The 18,546-nt window shown below is 39.4% G+C and overlaps 1 protein-coding gene across 9 annotated transcripts in view; it reads left to right on the top strand.

The window, feature by feature from the left end:
* Positions 1 to 18,546, top strand: part of DNAH14 (dynein axonemal heavy chain 14) — a 348,451-nt gene that overhangs the window by 190,405 nt on the left and 139,500 nt on the right. For all 9 annotated transcript variants that reach the window (XM_082704493.1, XM_082704492.1, XM_082704488.1 and 6 more), the window contains 5 exons: positions 633 to 726; positions 1,965 to 2,173; positions 3,063 to 3,315; positions 14,321 to 14,405; positions 17,634 to 17,863. In XM_082704493.1, the coding sequence (XP_082560619.1) occupies positions 633 to 726; positions 1,965 to 2,173; positions 3,063 to 3,315; positions 14,321 to 14,405; positions 17,634 to 17,863 (871 nt within the window). The remainder of the gene's footprint in view (positions 1 to 632; positions 727 to 1,964; positions 2,174 to 3,062; positions 3,316 to 14,320; positions 14,406 to 17,633; positions 17,864 to 18,546) is intronic.

Genomic DNA, 18,546 nt, shown 5'->3' with positions numbered 1-18,546 from the left:
TCGTCTTGCGGGCAGAGAGAGCCAGTGCTACTCAGCTGATGATATGGGGCTCAGATCTGCTGAGGAGATAAATAATAAAGTCCTCCAGATAATTAAGACTTAACTGTATGCGTAGATCAGAATTTCTTGGGATTAGTGTGAGAACAGCCTGTATTTGTGTCACCTGGGGAATGTCATTACAGATGGGGCTTCCTGGCCTCCACTGCCAACCTGTTCAGTCAGAATCTCCAAGGATTCTGTTAGAGTCTGTGGTTTAGCCGATCCTAAAGTTAAGTCTTCTGTACCCTAAAATTTTAAAACTACTATGAAGGAGGGGGAAAATATGCACCAGAATGCCCACACTGATTCTTTAGAGATGGTGGAAATTCAGAGAACATCTGCTTTCTTTTTTGTGTTTTATGGTATTACTTTAATGTTCCACAAGCATGTACTAACTGTGCTGGGGAAAAAACTAAAAGAATTCTCTAAAAGAAAACGGCCTGTGCCACACTGCACTGGTTACATGGAGGTCTTCCAGGGCCAGAACCTTCTGCCTTTCCCATGTTTATACTCAAGAGAACATATGGATATATAGTGCATTGGAATTGGAAAGTGTGATTAAGCAAGTTAATATTACTGATTACATATTTTAGGTTTTCAAACTTGATTTCTCTGATGCAGCAGATACTGACGTTAATATATTTGAAATGGAGGTGGGAAAAGATGTTAACATTCTGGAAAATCAGAGTAAGTGTTATTATTAGATTCAATAAAGTGATTGATTAAAATAGATGAACTGAACTAAATGAGCTTTATTTCTATCTTTAAAAGCATTTTTAATTTGTGATATTTTGTTGTTGTACTATGTATTTTTTCCTCATTTGTTTATATAGAATTTGTGTAGTGTTACCACATACTATGGGGCATTCATCTATAATTACACTATAAAAGCAGCAGGTCTGATCTAACCCTTTCAGTTTATAAATGCACATTAATATCTCACAAGAACCAAGTAGATATTAAAGGTAGAAGTACTATTGTGTGGAACCCTGCAGTAGCGTTGCCTCTGAAGTGGGACTCAAGGGACTCTGCCTGTTCCCAGGCCAAGTCCTACCACCCAAACATCCTCCTCTAGAAAGGATTGCACACCCGGCACTTGGCGGTGTGCGGGGGACAGAGAGCGTCAGGGTGCTGCTGGAGCCCCCCGGGGCTTTCACGGCTCAGGGCTGACCCTCTAGCCACACATTCGCACTAAAGGAGGCTTCTGCTGCTGCTTCTGCTTTTCCTCAATGGGTGTGTGACCCTACCTCATGTTCAGGTTGGAGAGCATAGTCCTTGGGCACAGCAAACCCCCTTCCAGGGTACGAAGATGGGCCCCGAGGCGGGTACTTCAGCAGGTCCAGCCATCTGAGCCCTGGCTCCCCTCCCTTTTCTGCTGGCCTCTCATGTCCTTCCCGTGGCTCACTATTTTCTGCCTCCACAGTGACTCCCACACTCCTCCCTTAGCTTGTCCAGTGGGTTTTCTAGAACTGTGGAGCAGGTAGGGCCTGTAGCTATGGACAATGGAGTCAGTGGGGTCACATGTGAACTACTCTGAAATCTGTTTGATTCTTTCTTTGAAGGACATCTGCTTGCCTTTCTTATTTCCCGGAGGTGGCATGTCCAAACAGTGTTCGGGTGGAAGGGGGAACACACAGCCCATATATTATGGAAAAGAGACATCTGGGATCTTTCTCTGATCCAGAATTTAAGGGCTAATTACACAATGCAGTAATCTAAAAACACTAAAACAATGTTTAAAGAATTACTAAGTATGTAGTGTGGGTAGCTATTTTTATTTAATAAATATTAGAGTCTGCATAGTAATGTATTCAGTCTAATGTTTTCTAGGATATCATTTCCCAAACAAAATACAAAATTTGCAAGCTTGTAAAAAAAAAGTCTGAGGTGATCCTCAGTTACCTCGTGAATCTGTTTCTCTGCAGGGTACGACTGGCAGTGGATTGTTTTAGATGGGCCAGTGGATACTTTCTGGGTAGAAAATCTCAACTCCATGCTGGATGATACTAGAACATTATGCCTGGGAAACAGTGAGAGAATTGCCTTAAATGATAAAATACGAGTTATTTTTGAGGTGGACAGTCTCTCTCAGGCCAGTCCTGCTACTGTCAGCCGATGCGCAATGGTCTATATGGTGGGTTTCCAGAAACAAATCCCAGAAAAAAAATGTATAGTTTAGTCACAATCTGCAACATTTTTGGTGACTGGTTTAGCCTTACCCCTGGATTACCAAGGGTGAGGGCAATAGTTCAGTTCTTTGTCCTCTGAAGCCTCCTAACCCAGAAGTGAGTCTGAGTGGACTTAGGCTGTGATGGGGTGTCCCCTGCACCAGATAGGACAGGCTGCAGGCAGGGCTGCTTTTCCGGAGAGGAGCCACTACCCTGAACCCTTTTCACTCGATGACCCTTAGGACTCGTGGAACCCAGTACCTAGGAGAGGAGGACGGAAGACTCAAGAGAGACTAGGTTTCTTCTCTCCGGAAATGCATTAGTAGCGTGACTAGCCCTGGGTTCTGACCGACTTAACCTCCCCAGAGCAAAGCTAAGCTGCCTTTCCCCTCCCTGCGGACATATAACCTCAGCACTCCTCCTTCACGTAATCCTCCAGTTGCTTCTAGTCTTGGAAGACCATGGTTACAAAGTACAAATCAGAGACAGGTCATTCTATTTTTTTTTTTATTTAAATCCAAGTTATTAACATATAATGTATTACTGGTTTCAGAGGTAGAGGTCAGTGATTCATCAGTGCTCATTCCATCACATGCCCCCTTAATGCCCGTCACCCAGTGACCCCATCCTTCCCCTCCCTCACCTCCAGCAACCCTCGGTGTGTTTCCTTAGATGAAGAGTCTCTTATAGTTGACACAGGTCATTCTTCAGCTGTTGTGATCAGTTGCACTTTGATGAATGAGGATTCTGAACCATATTGTACCAGGGCAGTGGTGACGTAGAGACAGTTAGAAAGATGATAGACACTGTATTTTTCTTATTTACGTAAAATTATCTTGTGCTTTATATTGTTAGGATCCTGTTGATCTGGGATGGGAGCCTTATATGAAGTCATGGCTTTTGAAAACTTCCAAAATTATGAGTCAAACAGGAGTGAGTTGTCTTGAATTCATGATTAAAAATAGTGTAGCAGACGGACTACAGTTTATGAAGAAGCATCGGAAATGTCAGCCATTTCCTGTCCAGGACGTAATGACCGTTATGACTCTGTGCAGAATTCTTGATGCTTTCTTCGACTTCATGGGTAAAAATGGAGGCTTTGGAAAATGTGAGTTTTTCCCCCTTGTGTTAGTGGTCTTGTATCTCACTCATCAGTGCCAGTTACTCATCACCTTCTATTGAGTTTTATAAAAGGAAACAAAGAAAGGTTGACCAGGAATTTTTAGTCTGTTTGAGTCAGCAGCAGACATGCATGTGGAACAAATCATTTATAAAGGAGCATGTCAGTAAGGTAATATCCTATGTTGAAGGGTTACAGGAAAAATGAGTATAAGGAATCCTGAGAGGGTCTTTATTAGGGAAGAATGATTTTAATATGAGATTCTTAGAGATAGAGATAGTGGGGGAAATGTGTCCAGAATCCTAGGTGTAAACTGTCATCGTGGAAAGTAGCAAGCGTCAAAAGTAGTGCAAGGTGAGAGCAAAAGACTCAGAAACTAGTGTAGCATTATGGGTACAGATGAGGTCTCTGGATTCTGGACCCCAACCTTCAGACCCTGGTTCTGCCTGGCTTCCAGTGGGACAGGTAATTGGCACAGGCTCCCAGCTTGGCCTCCAAAACCCAGTTTGGGATCCATCAAACTAACAGACATTGTGAGAAATCCTTGGGTGACAGAATGCTTAAGGTCCCAGTTGGAGGAGCAGTAGTCTTGAGTGGAAGAGAGCTGGATACGATGATGGGGGGAATATTTAGCTTAGGTTTCTTCCCTTCTCAGGGCTCTGAGTGGACCATCGGCCTTGCCTTTGCCAGTCAGCACGCCACAGTCCAGCTGGAGGCTGCAGCAACATAGCGTGTTGGCAGTGACCCCTGACTAGGTCAAGGAGCAGCTACAAGCATGTTTCTTCCCACTGCCAGTCCCCTTCGCATCTTAAAGTCTAAGTGATTAAGAGAAAGAGACTGAACTTGAAAAGGAACAGTGTCAGTGGGGATACAAGTTGTTAGCACACAGCTTTCTTGCCTTGAAGAGTGTCTACTTCCTCCCCGGACACACAGTTCTGAATTCACTGGAAGCATAAGCCAGGGAAATGGGAGTACTAGAAACAGAGCAAGAAGGAGTTAAGAGAAGGAACGTAATAAACAAGTTAAATGCTGACATGTTTAGCTGGGTCACGGCTCAGTCCAGGGGCTCTCTCGAATTACAGCAGCACAAGGGGTCTGTGTCTGTATGCACTTCTATAGAACTAACTAAAAGTACAGTCACTTACACAATATATGCATATGTGTATGTTTATGTGTGTGTGAGGGTGCGTCTTTAGTTGAAAGATGAATAAAAGTCGAAAGTTTACCATGCATGTAACAGAACCTCCAGAAAGAAGTTTTTGAAATAAATAGAAGGGTGGAAATATTTCAAGAAATAATTACCAAGGTGTTCTAGAATTTGACAAAATGTAAGACCTAAGATTGAATAGGAGCTTGGAATAGGTTGGGAAAATAAAAACCCACACCTTGAAGTGTTTTATTGATATACTGCCCCCCAGTTCTTGGATGCTCTCATCTTTTGGTTTGTTCTTTTTTCCTTTGTATTTCAGTTTGAATAACTTTTGTTGATTTATAATCCAAGTCACTGATTCTTTGCGGCATGTGGGCCACTGGATAAGCCCATTGGAAGAATTCTCATCTTATCTCTTTCTATTTCTCACATTTCTGTTTGACTCCCTTTATAGTGCTCAGTGGTCTGCTGAAATTCTCTGTTCAGTTTACGTCTGATGTTTTAACAGTTCGATTGTAGTTGTTTTAAATCCCTGATGCCTGAGCCATGTCTGGATCTGTTCTGTTGACTGCTTTGTATCCTGGCGACAGGACTCTCTTTCATGCTCATTTTTGTGTCTCATGATGTTTTATTGAATGCCCGATATTGTCGGGAAAGGAAGAGTAGAGACAGGTATATGGAAATGGTTACACCTGTTCTTCTCCCAGATCGTTGAGGTAATGCTGGGGAGGATTGAGTCTGTCTGGACTGGGACTTAGCTTTTATTGTTGCTTAAGTTCCCTTCAGTGCACCACAGATTTCAAAGTCTCTGTGCTCCCCCACACTCCCTGTTAGGTGGTGTAAGACTCACAGTGGGAACAGGGATGATCTCCAGCTTCTCCCGCTCTAGCCCCATTCTAAGGCAGACTCTGGGCACCTGAGCCTCATGCATGGTGTTTCAGCAAAGACACAATTTGTTGTGGTTTAAGACTATCTAAGATTAAAGGGAGATTCTAAGAAATTTCAGAGAGGAAAAAGCCAACAGGATTATAAAACAGTTTAACACAAGGTTTCTCAACAGCAATATGGATTAAGGGAAAAACTGATGTCTAATCTTCAAAGCATTTTATATTTAGCTAATTAAACACATTCTCAGGGCACCTGGGTGGCTCAGTGGGTTAGCCGCTGCCTTCGGCTCAGGTCATGATCTCAGGGTCCTGGGATCGAGTCCCACATCAGGCTCTCTGCTCAGCAGGCTCTCTGCTCAGCAGGGAGCCTGCTTCCCCCTCTGTCTCTGCCTGTCTCTCTGCCTACTTGTGATCTCTCTCTCTGTCAAATAAATAAATAAAATATTTTTTAAAAAATAAAAACATAATAAACACATTCTCAGATATGCAAAGCCTGAAAAAGTTTAACACAAGAGACTTTTGGAGTAATCCAGTACTGCAAGAAATGAATCAAGGAGAATTATATGAGATACGGAAGTTAGATGTGATAAATAATTTAGTAAAACTCAATGCAACCAAAATAAGCAAAGAACACTTCTCAGAAGAATTAACATAGGGGTGCCTGGGCAGCTCAATGGGTTAAAGCCTCTGCCTTTGGCTCAGGTCATGGTCCCAGGGTCCTGGGATCCAGCCCCACATCAGGCTCTCTGCTCAGCATGAAGCCTGCTTCCTCCTCTCTCTGCCTGCCTCTCTGGCTGCCTCTCTGCATATTGTGATCTCTGTCAGATAAATAAATAAAATCTTTTAAAAAACTAACATAAAAATCTAGAACAAAAGCTTAGAAACTTTAAGCGTAAAGGGGAGGGAAGGAGGAGGGGGAGGTGTCAGGTCAAAGAAAGCTGAAAGAGAATGATTACCTGCATTGTTTGAGGGAAAAAAAAAACAGAAGTAAGTCTAAACAGTGATGGAGAAAAAAAATAAACATAAGTGTCATCTTAATGTGTTAGGGGTAAGCCTCAGAGTAATACTAAAATCCATAGAGGGGCGCCAGGGTGGTTCAGTCGGTTGGGCATCCTACTCTTGGTTTCGGCTCAGGCTGTGATCTTGGGGTTGTGAGATGGAGCCCTGAGTGGGCCTCCGTGCTTGGCAAGGCAGTCCACCTGAGATTCTCTCTGCCCACCCCCACAGTCGTTCTCCCTCTTCCCCTTTCTCTCCCTGAAAGTAAATAAATAAATCTTAAAAAAAAAAAAAAAAATAGAGTCCATAGCTTTAAATGTGCAAAGGAATATTTATTCTTTACTATAGAGGGTAAAGGAAACCAAAAGAAAGAAATTTGAATAACAAAAAAAATTGATCCAACTTTAATAATAATTACAATAATGTGAGTTAAACTCTCTCAATTAAAAGATAGAAACTGAAGGTGCCTGGGTGGCTTGGGGGGTTAAAACTTCTGCCTTCGGCTCAGGTCATGATCCCAGGGTCCTGGGATTGAGCCCCATATCGAGCCCCGCAGGGGGCTCTCTGCTCAGTGGGGAGCCTGCCTCCTCCTCTCTCTCTGCCTGCTTGTGATCTCTGTCTGTCAAATATATAAGTAAATAATCTTAAAAAAAAAAAAAAGATAGAAACTGATTTCAATTTTTTTTGTAGTTTTTTTTTAAATTTCAAGTTTTTATTTAAATTTGGGTTAATTTTAACATATAGTGTAATACTGCTTTCAGGTATAGAAGTCAGTGACTCATCACTTACCATCTCCAGTGTTCATCACAACAGGTGCCCTCCTTAATCCCCATCATCCATCTAGCCCATTCCCCCACCCACCTCCCTCCATCAGCCTTCAGTTTGTTCTCTATAGTCAAGAGTCTTTTTTTGAAACTGATTCAATTTTAAAACAAACAGTAACTCTTTCTCTACAAGTATCATCATTAAATCAAAAGGATACAAGTGGAGCAACCACTTTGGTTAAAGAGTTTGGCAGGTCCTCTATATGTGAAACATAATTGCCATTTGACCCAGCAATTCCACTCCTAAAAAAAATACACCCAAAAGAAATGGAAATGTGTCCACACAAAAAGTTGGACACAGATGTATATGGCACCATTATTCTTAATAGCCAAAAAGTAGAAACAACCCAAATGTCTGTTAAATGGAAAAAGAAAGTGTGGTTTATCCAGTGTATGTTATTAGGCCATAAAAAGGAATGAAGCATTGAGAGATGCACAGCATGGATGAACTTGAGAACATTATGCTAAGTGAGAGAAGCCAGTTACAAATACCACATACTGTATGACTCCATTTATATGAAGTGTCCAGAATAAGCAAATCTCACGTAGTCTGTGCTTGCCAGAGGCTGGGGGAGGGAGGAAAATAGGCAGCTCTTCTAATGGTGTAGAGTTTCTTTTTAGAGTGATGAAAACATTCTAAAATTATAGTGGTGATGTCTAACAACTCCGATTATACCAAAAACCACTGAATTGTGCCTTTTTAAAGGGGGAATTCTATATTATATGAATTGTATCTCAATCTGGTATTTACAAAGATGGACAGACATGAAATGACTGGAATAAGGGGTAAAAATAAGATACATAATGTAAATATAAATGAAAAAAAGTCAAGCTGCCATTTATATATTAGCCCAAATTTTTAGTGTGAAAATTTTCTTAAGCAGTAAAAAGATTAAGACCTACTGAGAACATATTAGAAATCTGTATTCCAGATTATGATACATACACACACATGAAGGGAGGTAGGGAGAGAGGGGAAATATATAAACAAGAATATATATATATATTATATATAATATATAAATAAATATGTATTATAGTATATATAAATAAATATATAAAAATATATTTAATATGTAAGAAGTAAACATACATATATAAAAGAATATATATATATATATATATATATATATGAAGAAATAAGTGTTAAATAAGCAAATCAGTAATCACAGATAGTTTAGCAATCAATTCTTACATCCTACTGCTGAAGGGAAATGAAAGCTCCAGGCCAGGACTTGGTAACCAGAGTGATCATGCTTTAGAGAATATTAAATGACCAACCCTGACAGAGTGGAGGCATCAGAGCAAACATCACCCCAAATCCTGAACCCCTCCAGACTCAGTACTCCAAACCGTGTGCTGGTGGCTCTGGAGACTAGAGCTGACAGTAGAGGTGACCATTACTCAGCTAGTCTCACTGGAGGGTCTAATGTAGCCCTTACCACCAGAAACCAGAAGAATTCAGCCAAGCTAGGATGGGGGAGGCAGAGATGATTCTCAGAGTTATTAAGAGTAATTAAGATAAGTTATTAGTAGAATAAGATGTTAAGATAAGTTATTGGTAGATAGTAAGATATTAGCATCTAAGATATTAGATAGGATTAGATATTAGATAGATATCAGTGTTAATTATTAGATCGGATATTAGAAATTAAGATGTAGTATGTAATATAAGGTATTAGATAGTAATACATTAAGCTATTAATAGAATGTACCATCCCTATGGGCAAAATATATGAGCAGCCAACGAGATACCATCAGCTTGTATCATGAGAAGAAGTCAAAGACAAGTGATGAGGAGGCTGAGGGTAGCTTCCTCAATAATAAGTCATGATCCCCTGCTCATTTCCAAACCCCCGCCAGCTTTTAGGTCCAGAACCCATTGGATAAAGAGGAGGCTGGGACCTTCTACAATATCATGGAAAGTATTTCTTTTTTTTTTTTTTTTAAGATTTTACTTATTTATTAGACAGAGATCACAAGTAGGCAGAGAGGCAGGCAGAGAGAGAGAGGAGGAAGCAGGCTTCCTGCTGAGCAGAGAGCTCAATGCGGGACTTGATCCCAGGACCCTGGGATCATGACCTGAGCTGAAGGCAGAGGCTTTAACCCACTGAGCCACCCAGGTGCCCCATGGAAGGTATTTCTAAAAATAATTACACTGTTCCTTCTCCAAAGGAGACTGCAGCCATTTACTTGAGTAACTTACAATAGGGAGAGAGGAATACTCAAAGATTTTTAGAACTGTTAGACACAGGGTCTGAGTGATACTGGTATCCAGAAAGCCAAGGCATCTTCATGTTCCTCTTCCATTAGAGTGGGGCCTGTGAAGGCTACTCAATAAATGGAACAGGGAATCTTGACCAGGGTTCAGTTTACTGAACTGGGTATTAAGAATTCCACTAGGAATTAAGAATTTAATTTTTTAATACTCTCATGTAAGTTTTAAAATCTTAATTTCCAATTGTTTATTGCTGGTACATAGAAATACAATTGATGTTTTATACTGATAAAGACATGAGTACTGTATTACCAATCAGTGTGGATTTTATTTCTTGTATTTGTCTTATTATACTGGGTAGGACCTCCAATATCAAGTTCATAGATATTTTGAGAGCAGACATACCATTTTTTCCCCCAATCTGAAGGAGAAAGCATTCATTTTGTACCATTTCAGTATCATTTTTGCCATAGGATTCTTTCCTAGACATCCTTTATCAATGTGATGAAGTTTCTAACTATTTGTAGTTTGCTAAGAGATTTTCTTTATCATGGAAAGTGGGGTATTTTTTGTTTTGTTTTTTGGTGTTTTGGGTTTTTTTTGTTTTTGTTTTTTCTGCACATACTGAGATTATTAAATTTCTTCAATACTCAAAGCATTTTCTAATTTCTTTTGTGATTTATTCTTTGTTGTTGTTTAGGAACGTGGAGTTCATTTCCAAATATTTAGGGACTTTCTAGGTGTCTTTTTGTTATTGTTATTAATTTCTAGTTTAATTTTTCCTGTTATAAAATATACTTTGCCTAATTTTAGTGCTTTATATTTATTGAGACTTATGTGATACCCAGAAGTTATCTATCTAGGTGAATGTTCCTGTGCTCTTGAAAACAAGAAGTATTCTTCCTTTTTTGGATGAAATGCTCTATAGGTATCAACTTAGTCTAGTTGATAGTTTTGTTCAAATTTTCTATCTTTTCTGATTCTCTTGTTACACATTTTATCAGTTAAGGAGTATTAAAATCTCCTTGGGGTGCCTGGGTGGCTCAATGGGTTGGGAGACTGCCTTCGGCTCAGGTCATGATCCTGGAGTCCTGGCATCAAGTCCCACATCGGGCTCTCTGCTTGGTGGGGGGTCTGCTTCTCCCTCTGACCCTCCCCTTCTCGTGCTCTCTCTCTCTCTCTCTTTCTCTCTCTCAAATAAATAAATAAAATCTTTTCCAAAAAAATCTCCCAACTACAATTGTGATTTGTCTCTGTATCCTTTCAGTTTTGTAAGTTTTCCTTTTGTGTATGCTGAAGCTGTTACTAGGTGCATACGTTTATATTCATTATCTCTCCTTGGTGCACTGAATCCTTAGTTAATTATTTATCTCTGGTAATTACCCCTTCTCTAAAATCTACTTTGCCTGACATGAACACAGTTACTTCTGCTTCTTTATGACATCTGCTGTGCCTGCTTTCCATCCTTTCCCTTCTGACCTGTCTCCATTTTTGCATTTGAAGTGCCTTTCCCGTTGACAGACTATGTTTGGTTGTCACTTCTTTATCATCTGATGGTCTCCGGCTTTCAGGTGGAGCATTTGGACCATTTATTTAATATGTAAGGTTATACATTATATAACATATATGTAAATATAAGAGGACTTTGAGAAATTAACAAAGTTTATTCAACAGTACAAAAAATAACCAAACATAATTTCTAAAACAATGCATGTAGTCACTGATTGGAAAACTGAGCGAAAGACAAATACTGACTTAGTTTTTTCTAATGCTGAAAAGGGAATGAGCAAACCAGGATATAAAAAAGATGGCACTAAGACAGGGAAGATTGAGACAGAGAAATTCTCACATACATTTGTTTGGAGTTCCAGAAAAGTCATGAGGAGAAGGCTATATGCAAAAAGTAAATGGGTGAGAATTTTCCAGAACTGGTAAAATACAGGTATTCTCAGCACAAAAGGTGAAACAAGTCTCAAGCCAGACCAATAAAATGAAGCACCCACCTACATTTACTGCCATGAAACTACCGAGCACCAGAGAAAAGAATACATTTGAAAAGTAAAGAAAAAGGAGAGATTACTTACTAAGGAATCCCAACTAGATTGACAAGAGACTTTTCAACAAAAAAAAAAAAAAAATGGAAGGCAGCAAAAAGTATTAATTCAGAAGTGGTAGCCATCTAGCCTTCCATTTTAAAATGATGATAAAAGAAAGACCCCTTGGATTTTCAGACAAAAGATTTGAGAGTCTACCACAACAGACCATGACTAAAGGAACTTCTACAGTGTGCACTTCAGGTAGAAGGAAAATGACCTCAGAAGGAGTATCTGAACTCAAAGAAAAAGACATGAAAAACAGGTGATTTAGACAAGATAAATGACAAAAGTGGCACAACAGATCAATAAGAATAAACATTTTAGTAAATTATGTTGGATCAAGTAATTATCTGTAGTTTTAAAAAAGAGCTTATAACCTCACATTACACATAAAAATAAAATCAGTCTCAGGTAGATTAAAGTGACAAATTGAAGAAAAGTAACACTGGAGAACTTTTTAGAAGGAAATATAGTAGAATGTGTTCATGATACTGAATCGATGATATACTTCTAACATATGGAATTTCAGGAAAAGATTGGTGTATTTTTCTATTAAGACTCTGTTTCTCAGGGCTCTGAGAGTCTATTAAGGACTCATAGAGTCTATTAAGACTCTATGTTTCTCTTGATTAAAGAGGATCATATCATTGTGAAACATTATTTAGTTACCAATTTAACCAAAGTGACAAAGACTTGAGGCAAATAGAAAAAGTTACATAATTGTAAAAAAAACTTAGCTCTTATACTAGAGAAGACTCTGTTTTCTTAACTAATCAAAGACCTGATAAAGACAACATGAATCTCAGATTATTTTGGCAAAACACCATTGTTTTCTAGGCAGATGACTTAAAAGGTCAAGAAAAACTTCACATAGTCTCAGAAAACTTTGTCCTTTTAGCAAATGAAAGAAAATTAAATTTTAGTTTCATATGCTCATTCATGATATTAAAGATTATTTTTCCTTAAGCCAATTAAATAGAGACCTTTTATAATTAATTTTGACAATATTGTCTAGATACAGGAAAATGTTACCCATACATGGTATATATATCCATACACATACATAAACATACAATTAGACACAAAGAGAGACCCTATACCTCTAAGAGTAAAATTTATCCATGAATCCTGTACAACAACATAAAACTCACTCGTTTGTAAATAACAGTTGAGTTCCAGTTGTGTCTGTGGCAGTTGGAACAAGTGGCTAGAAGGATGGGTGGGGCATGTGTGAAAGCCACTTGGGTCCCAGGAGTCTTCTTACAAACTACTAAAATTTCTGATAAATAAAACTCAAATAAAATTCTTAAGAAAATGTTTAACCTTACAGATAATAAGAAGAACATTTATTTGAAAGTAGCATAAAATTTTCATCTAATAAGCAAAGAGATTTTCGAATGGAGAAAACACATCAATAGCTAGAATGTATTAACATATAAACTTACAGAAGCTATTCGAGGTATAAATTGATTCAGCCTTTCTTGGAGAGCCATCTGCCAGTGTATGTCAAAAATATCTATGTCGGGGTGCCTGGGTGGCTCAGTGGGTTAAGTCTCTGCCTTCGGCTCAGGTCATGATCTCAGGGTCCTGAGATGGAGCCCCACATTGGGCTCTCTGCTCAGCAGGGAGCCTGCTTCCCACTCTCTCTCTGCCTGCTTGTGTTCTCTCTCTGTCAAATAAATAAATAAAATCTTTTTTTAAAAATCCATGTATTCTGCCCTAGAATCTCTTATTCTAGGAATTCATTATAAATAAATAATCACAGAAGTGTAGAGATTTATGCACAAGGAACTTTCTTCTATAGCAACATTATTTGTTATAAAACAGCAAAAATCTGAATTCCATCAATAGAAAAATGGCTTCATAAGCCAGGGTGCAACAATGTCATGTTTCAATGGAAGGACATGAAAACAGGCTTAAAAAGCAGGCTGAGCACTGGAAAGAAATTTTAAAAAATAAATTTAAAAAACTGTGTTAGAAAGCGGCTGAAATAAATAAATATGTGTTGCTTTATCCAAAAAAAACAAAAACAAAAACAGGATGAGAAGCCAACTCTCTTTAAATCTTGATTTGGGCTTAAATTTTAAAGTATTGTATTTAAATATTACATATTTATATAAAGGACCATAATGAAATGCAGCAACATTTATTCATTAACCTATGTGTGGTAGAATTGTAGAATGATAGGTTCCACTAGAAGCCTGTATTATTTTAATATAAAGAAAATAAACATTAAAAAATAGAAAACAAGCTAAAAGGAAGAGTGAGTAATCCCTCACTCTCTCTGTTCCTCTGCGGTGTGCTTGACCTGGACAAAACAGATGGGCGACGGGTGGGAGGGAGATGGATACAACCGCCTGAAGTGCACCTGTTTGGTGATTGTTTTAGTGAATCCATTATTTGAAAGTATATAGTGTTTCTAATCCTTCACGTCATTAAGACCCACTTACTATTTAATTCACAATGTACACCACTTTGGACGTAGTTACCTGAATGTCCTCAAGCTTTCGTGTTGGAACAAACTTACAGAAAAGTTGCTAGAAGAGAATGAAGAAAAAAGTATGTCGGTGTATGCTTCAAATAAATCAAAAATCACTTTGGACAACGCAGGTACATTCTTTGCTCCTCTTAGGAAAGTAGCTCCCACTTGGGTCTGATAAGGTAGCTACATGATAATGTGTGAAAGAAAGTTGTTCTGTGAGGATTCACAAATGAAACAGTGTTGCAGGTTAAACCTCACTAAGTTACCAGGTAAATTTGGGGTCTGTTGTTCACTGTAGAAAAAAAAAAAAAAAAAAAAAAAAACTCTTTCCTTTTTTAAGGTGAAGATTTGAAGGACATTTCAACTGAGGAGAAAAGTTCTTCACATTCAAAAGTTTCTGTCAAATTCAAGAGTACAAAAAAGAGGTCAGTTATGTTCATTCAACAGACATGTTTAAGTACGGACAAGGTGCCGAACCCTTACGCAAGTGCAGGATTACCCGTCAGTAAACCAGGACCTTTGTGACTTAGAATGTCAAAATCCAGTTATATTTACCTTATTGAAGCTTACATAGAGCCCTTGTGTATCTAATGTGAGCTCGCCAGATTTTGATGCTACGTTAAATGGGTGATATGAATTCATCTGTGCAGACTCTGTACATACTTGAGAAAGGAATGAAACTGACATGAATGTATTTCATGAATCTGTCATTTATGAGCTGAGCAATGTTGAGCCAGTTGCTAAATATTTTCAAGCTTTGGTTTGCTCGTTTATAAAACTAGAAGAATAATGCAGTGTGCGGCATGTCTAGAATAGTGCCTGGTACGGAGTATAGCTGTAGAAAATATTGTTGTTACATGTCCACCATTTTACAAAATGGACAGGAGAGTCACCACTGAGGTCTCCCTGTATTCCATTACATGGCCCTGACACACTCACATCACATTTTCTTTTAAATGACAGAACATGCAAATACAGTTTTTAGTCTGCCTGTCAAGCCTACCTTCGATTCCCCCTTTTGTCTGCATCTTCACTGTCCCCATCCTGCCCAAACCTTTACTGTTTCCTGCCTGTCCTGATGCAAGAGCCTCCCAGTTGGTTTTCCCAGTTCTTCTAGTCCATTCTCAACACAGCAGCTATACATCATTTTAACTTTTTATTGAACAGTGAGTAGCTATAAAAGAACGCTGCTAAGGTAGGTGCAAGATACAAACAATATACAAACATTCCTATACGTACCACACAGTTCTAGAAAAAATGTGTAATTAATCTCTGAAGTCCCCCATGTACCTACCTAGATCTTCTGTCATCCCATCACCTGAGATAACTACCAACCTGGATTTTGTGTTTATTGATACATTTCTGAACAATATATTTTTCACCTTTGCATGTTTTTAAACTTTAATGGAATCACTGTGCTCTTGGCTTAGAATGTTTTGCTCAGGGTTCCTATGATTACTTCATCGTGCAGGTAGGGATTCTTCATTTCACTGCTGTCCATTTATTAGTCCATTGTATAAATGTGTCACAACTTACTGACCTGTTGATGGACATATATTGTTGTCAATTTTTGTTATGACACATTCTACTGTGGTTAATATGATTGTGTGTGTCTCCCGGTATTTATATTCAAATGTTTGAGTTTTTTTTAAGACTTTTTAAAATTTATTTGAGAGCGAGAGAGAGAAAGGAGCACAAACAGGGGGAGGAGCAGAGGGAGAGGGAGAAGCAGGCTCCTGCTGCGAAGGGAGCTTGACGTGGGGCTCGATCCCAGGGCCCTGGATGATGACTTGAGCAGAAGGCAGGTGCTTAACCATCTGAGCCACCCAGGCACTTCACAGACATTCAGTTAAAAAAAAAAATACGTGACTCTTAATCTCACAAAACAAACTGAGGGTTGCTGGGGGGAGGGGGTTTGGGAGAAGGGGGTGGGATTATGGACATTGGGGAGGGTATGTGCTTTGGTGAGTGCTGTGAAGTGTGTAAACCTGGTGATTCACAGACCTGTACCCCTGGGGATAAAAATATATGTTTATAAAAAAAAAAAAAAAAAAGAAAGGACAAATACCCAACTTTTGTAGCAACATGGATGGGACTGGAAGAGATTATTATGCTGAGTGAAATAAGTCAAGCAGAGAGAGTCAATTATCATATGGTTTCACTTATTTGTGGAGCATAACAAATAGCATGGAGGACATGGGGAGTTAGAGAGGAGAAGGGAGTTGGGGGAAATTGGAAGGGGAGGTGAACCATGAGAGACTATGGACTCTGAAAAACAATCTGAGGGTTTTGAAGGGGTGGGGGGTGGGAGGTTGGGGTACTAGGTGGTGGGTATTATAAAGGGCACGAATTGCATGGAGCACTGGGTGTGGTGAAAAATAATGAATACTGTTATGCTGAAAATAAAAAATAAATTTAAAAAAAATACACTACAATAAATAAATACTAAATAAATAAATACACAAATAATCTTTCCTTTTTATAGACATTTCGTGTCTTCCCATTAGACTCAGAATGGAAGGACAGAAGTTGTGTAAAGCATGGGAGCCCTGGCTGCCTCTGCACCGACTCCGGCTTCTTGTCTCAGTTCCTTAAACCAGCTTGATCCTTTGGCTTCTGGGTCCTGCTACATGTGCTCTCCCCAGAGGCTGCCCCGCCTCCCATAGGCTGAGCCGGCCCCTTGACCACCGCTGTGCATGTCATGTGTAACTGTCTCCTTTACACGTGCTGTGGCTTAGCATTCCCATTCTTATCTTGGAGAGAAGGGGTCACATTCGCTTGGTCCAGGGAAGCTGATAACACAGTAGGAATTCGTGAATATTTGCTGAATGAACTATCATAATTTATGAGTAATTTATGGGTAATTGTATGATAATACTATATCCTGAACTATTTTAAATGCCTTGAAATCAAGCCCAAACCTCTTGTTCACTTCCTCACCATCAGCCCTGTCACTACAGAATCTCAGGGTCCACAGACCAGGGTGACCTTGTTGGCCCAGACTGGACGAGACTTTCCCCAGACTCACAGAGTGTGGCTTCAGCTGCGTGGAACTAAATCAGCCTCCACAGCCTGGCTGAGAGCAATACAGAGTGAAGGACTAGGACCTTTTGTACATAAAATGGAGAATTACCAGATCCTCTCCCAAAAGATAGGTAAACTTGTGACTAATAAACTGACCTCATAAATAAAAGTGAATCATTTGCACTAAATAAATAAATAAAGGTGGGCTACAGATCTCTCACACAAACGGTGCCTTAAAAATAGTAGCAGTGTGTACTTTACATGACATCGACTAAAATTGTACATTACTGTTTAAACATTCATGTTAACAAACCTAACTGTTCTATAATTCTTAGTAATGAAATTTTGATACGATATCAAAATCACTGAACTTCCTTCTAAAATTTCAACTTTCTTGGGGTGCCTGGATGGCTCAGTGGGTTAAGCCTCTGCATTCAGCTCAGGTTGTGATCTTGGGGACCTGGGATTGAGCCCCTAATCAGGCTCTCTGCTCAGCGGGGAGCCTGCTTCCCCCTCTCTCTGCCTGCTCTCTGCCTACTCATGATCTCTCTCTGTCAAATAAATAAAAATCTTTAAAAAAAAATAAAATAAAATTTTAACTCTTACCCTCCCACATGTGTCTGCCCCAGAGCTGAAAATACATGGTATCTGGAGAAGAATCCTCATAAGTTAAAAATTATGCTTCAGAAGCTCTTCGTGTTTGCATTTACTTGGGCCTTTGGAGGAACTTTAAAGCGTGAGGATGAACACGAAGATGACCTCGTGCCGTATTTGAGCCACGAGCCTGGTTCCCCTGCCATGGTGACCTACGATTTTGACAAGCTTGTGCATGAGCTGTTTGAGAGCAATCCACACATAGGTAGGTTCTGGGGGCGGCAGTCCTAATTATGCTTGCTTCAGAATATTAGTGTGGGGGCATTTAGGCGGTCAGCTCTGTCTGCCACTCAGTCTGACTCCTGATCGCAGCTCAGGTCTTGATCTCACAGGTGTGAGTTCAAGCCCCATATTGGGCTCCTTGTTGGGCAAGGGGCCTACTTAAAAAAAAAAAAAAATACAGATACTTTGTCAGAGCTGATATAAATCTCTGGATAAGATAAATTTAAAGAAAAGAGGGATGCCTGGGTGGGCTCAGTTTGTTAAGGGTCCGACTCTTGATTTCAGCTCAGGTCATGATCCCAAGTTTGTGAAAGGGATTCTCTCTCTCCCTCTGCCCCTCCCCCCCCTTAAAAAATTAGTTGGAAACTCTTTATGGATGGCCTCGAATTAAAGGTCCATCTTTTAAAGTGTGAGGTTAAAGGTAAAAGCACACTCCAGTACCGTTAGTCTAGCAAAAGAGGCTGAAGTAAATTTGACTCCTGGTCAATTGTTGTTCTAAGGGAGGTGTCACACAAGTAAGGCAGAACAGATGAAACCTGGAAACTCTTGACCTCGGCCTCACTGAGCGCACTGGCCGTCTCGCTGGATCTGTGTTATACATATCCTCGTGCACCAGGAATTTCTGTAGATGATAGTTTCATTTACTTCTTAAAGACTAATATTATA

Source organism: Mustela nivalis (assembly GCF_964662115.1).
Source record: "Mustela nivalis genome assembly, chromosome: 16".
Taxonomy (NCBI): domain Eukaryota; kingdom Metazoa; phylum Chordata; class Mammalia; order Carnivora; family Mustelidae; genus Mustela; species Mustela nivalis.
Note: the sequence above shows the minus strand (reverse complement) of the source record. Positions and strands in the feature narration are given on the sequence as shown.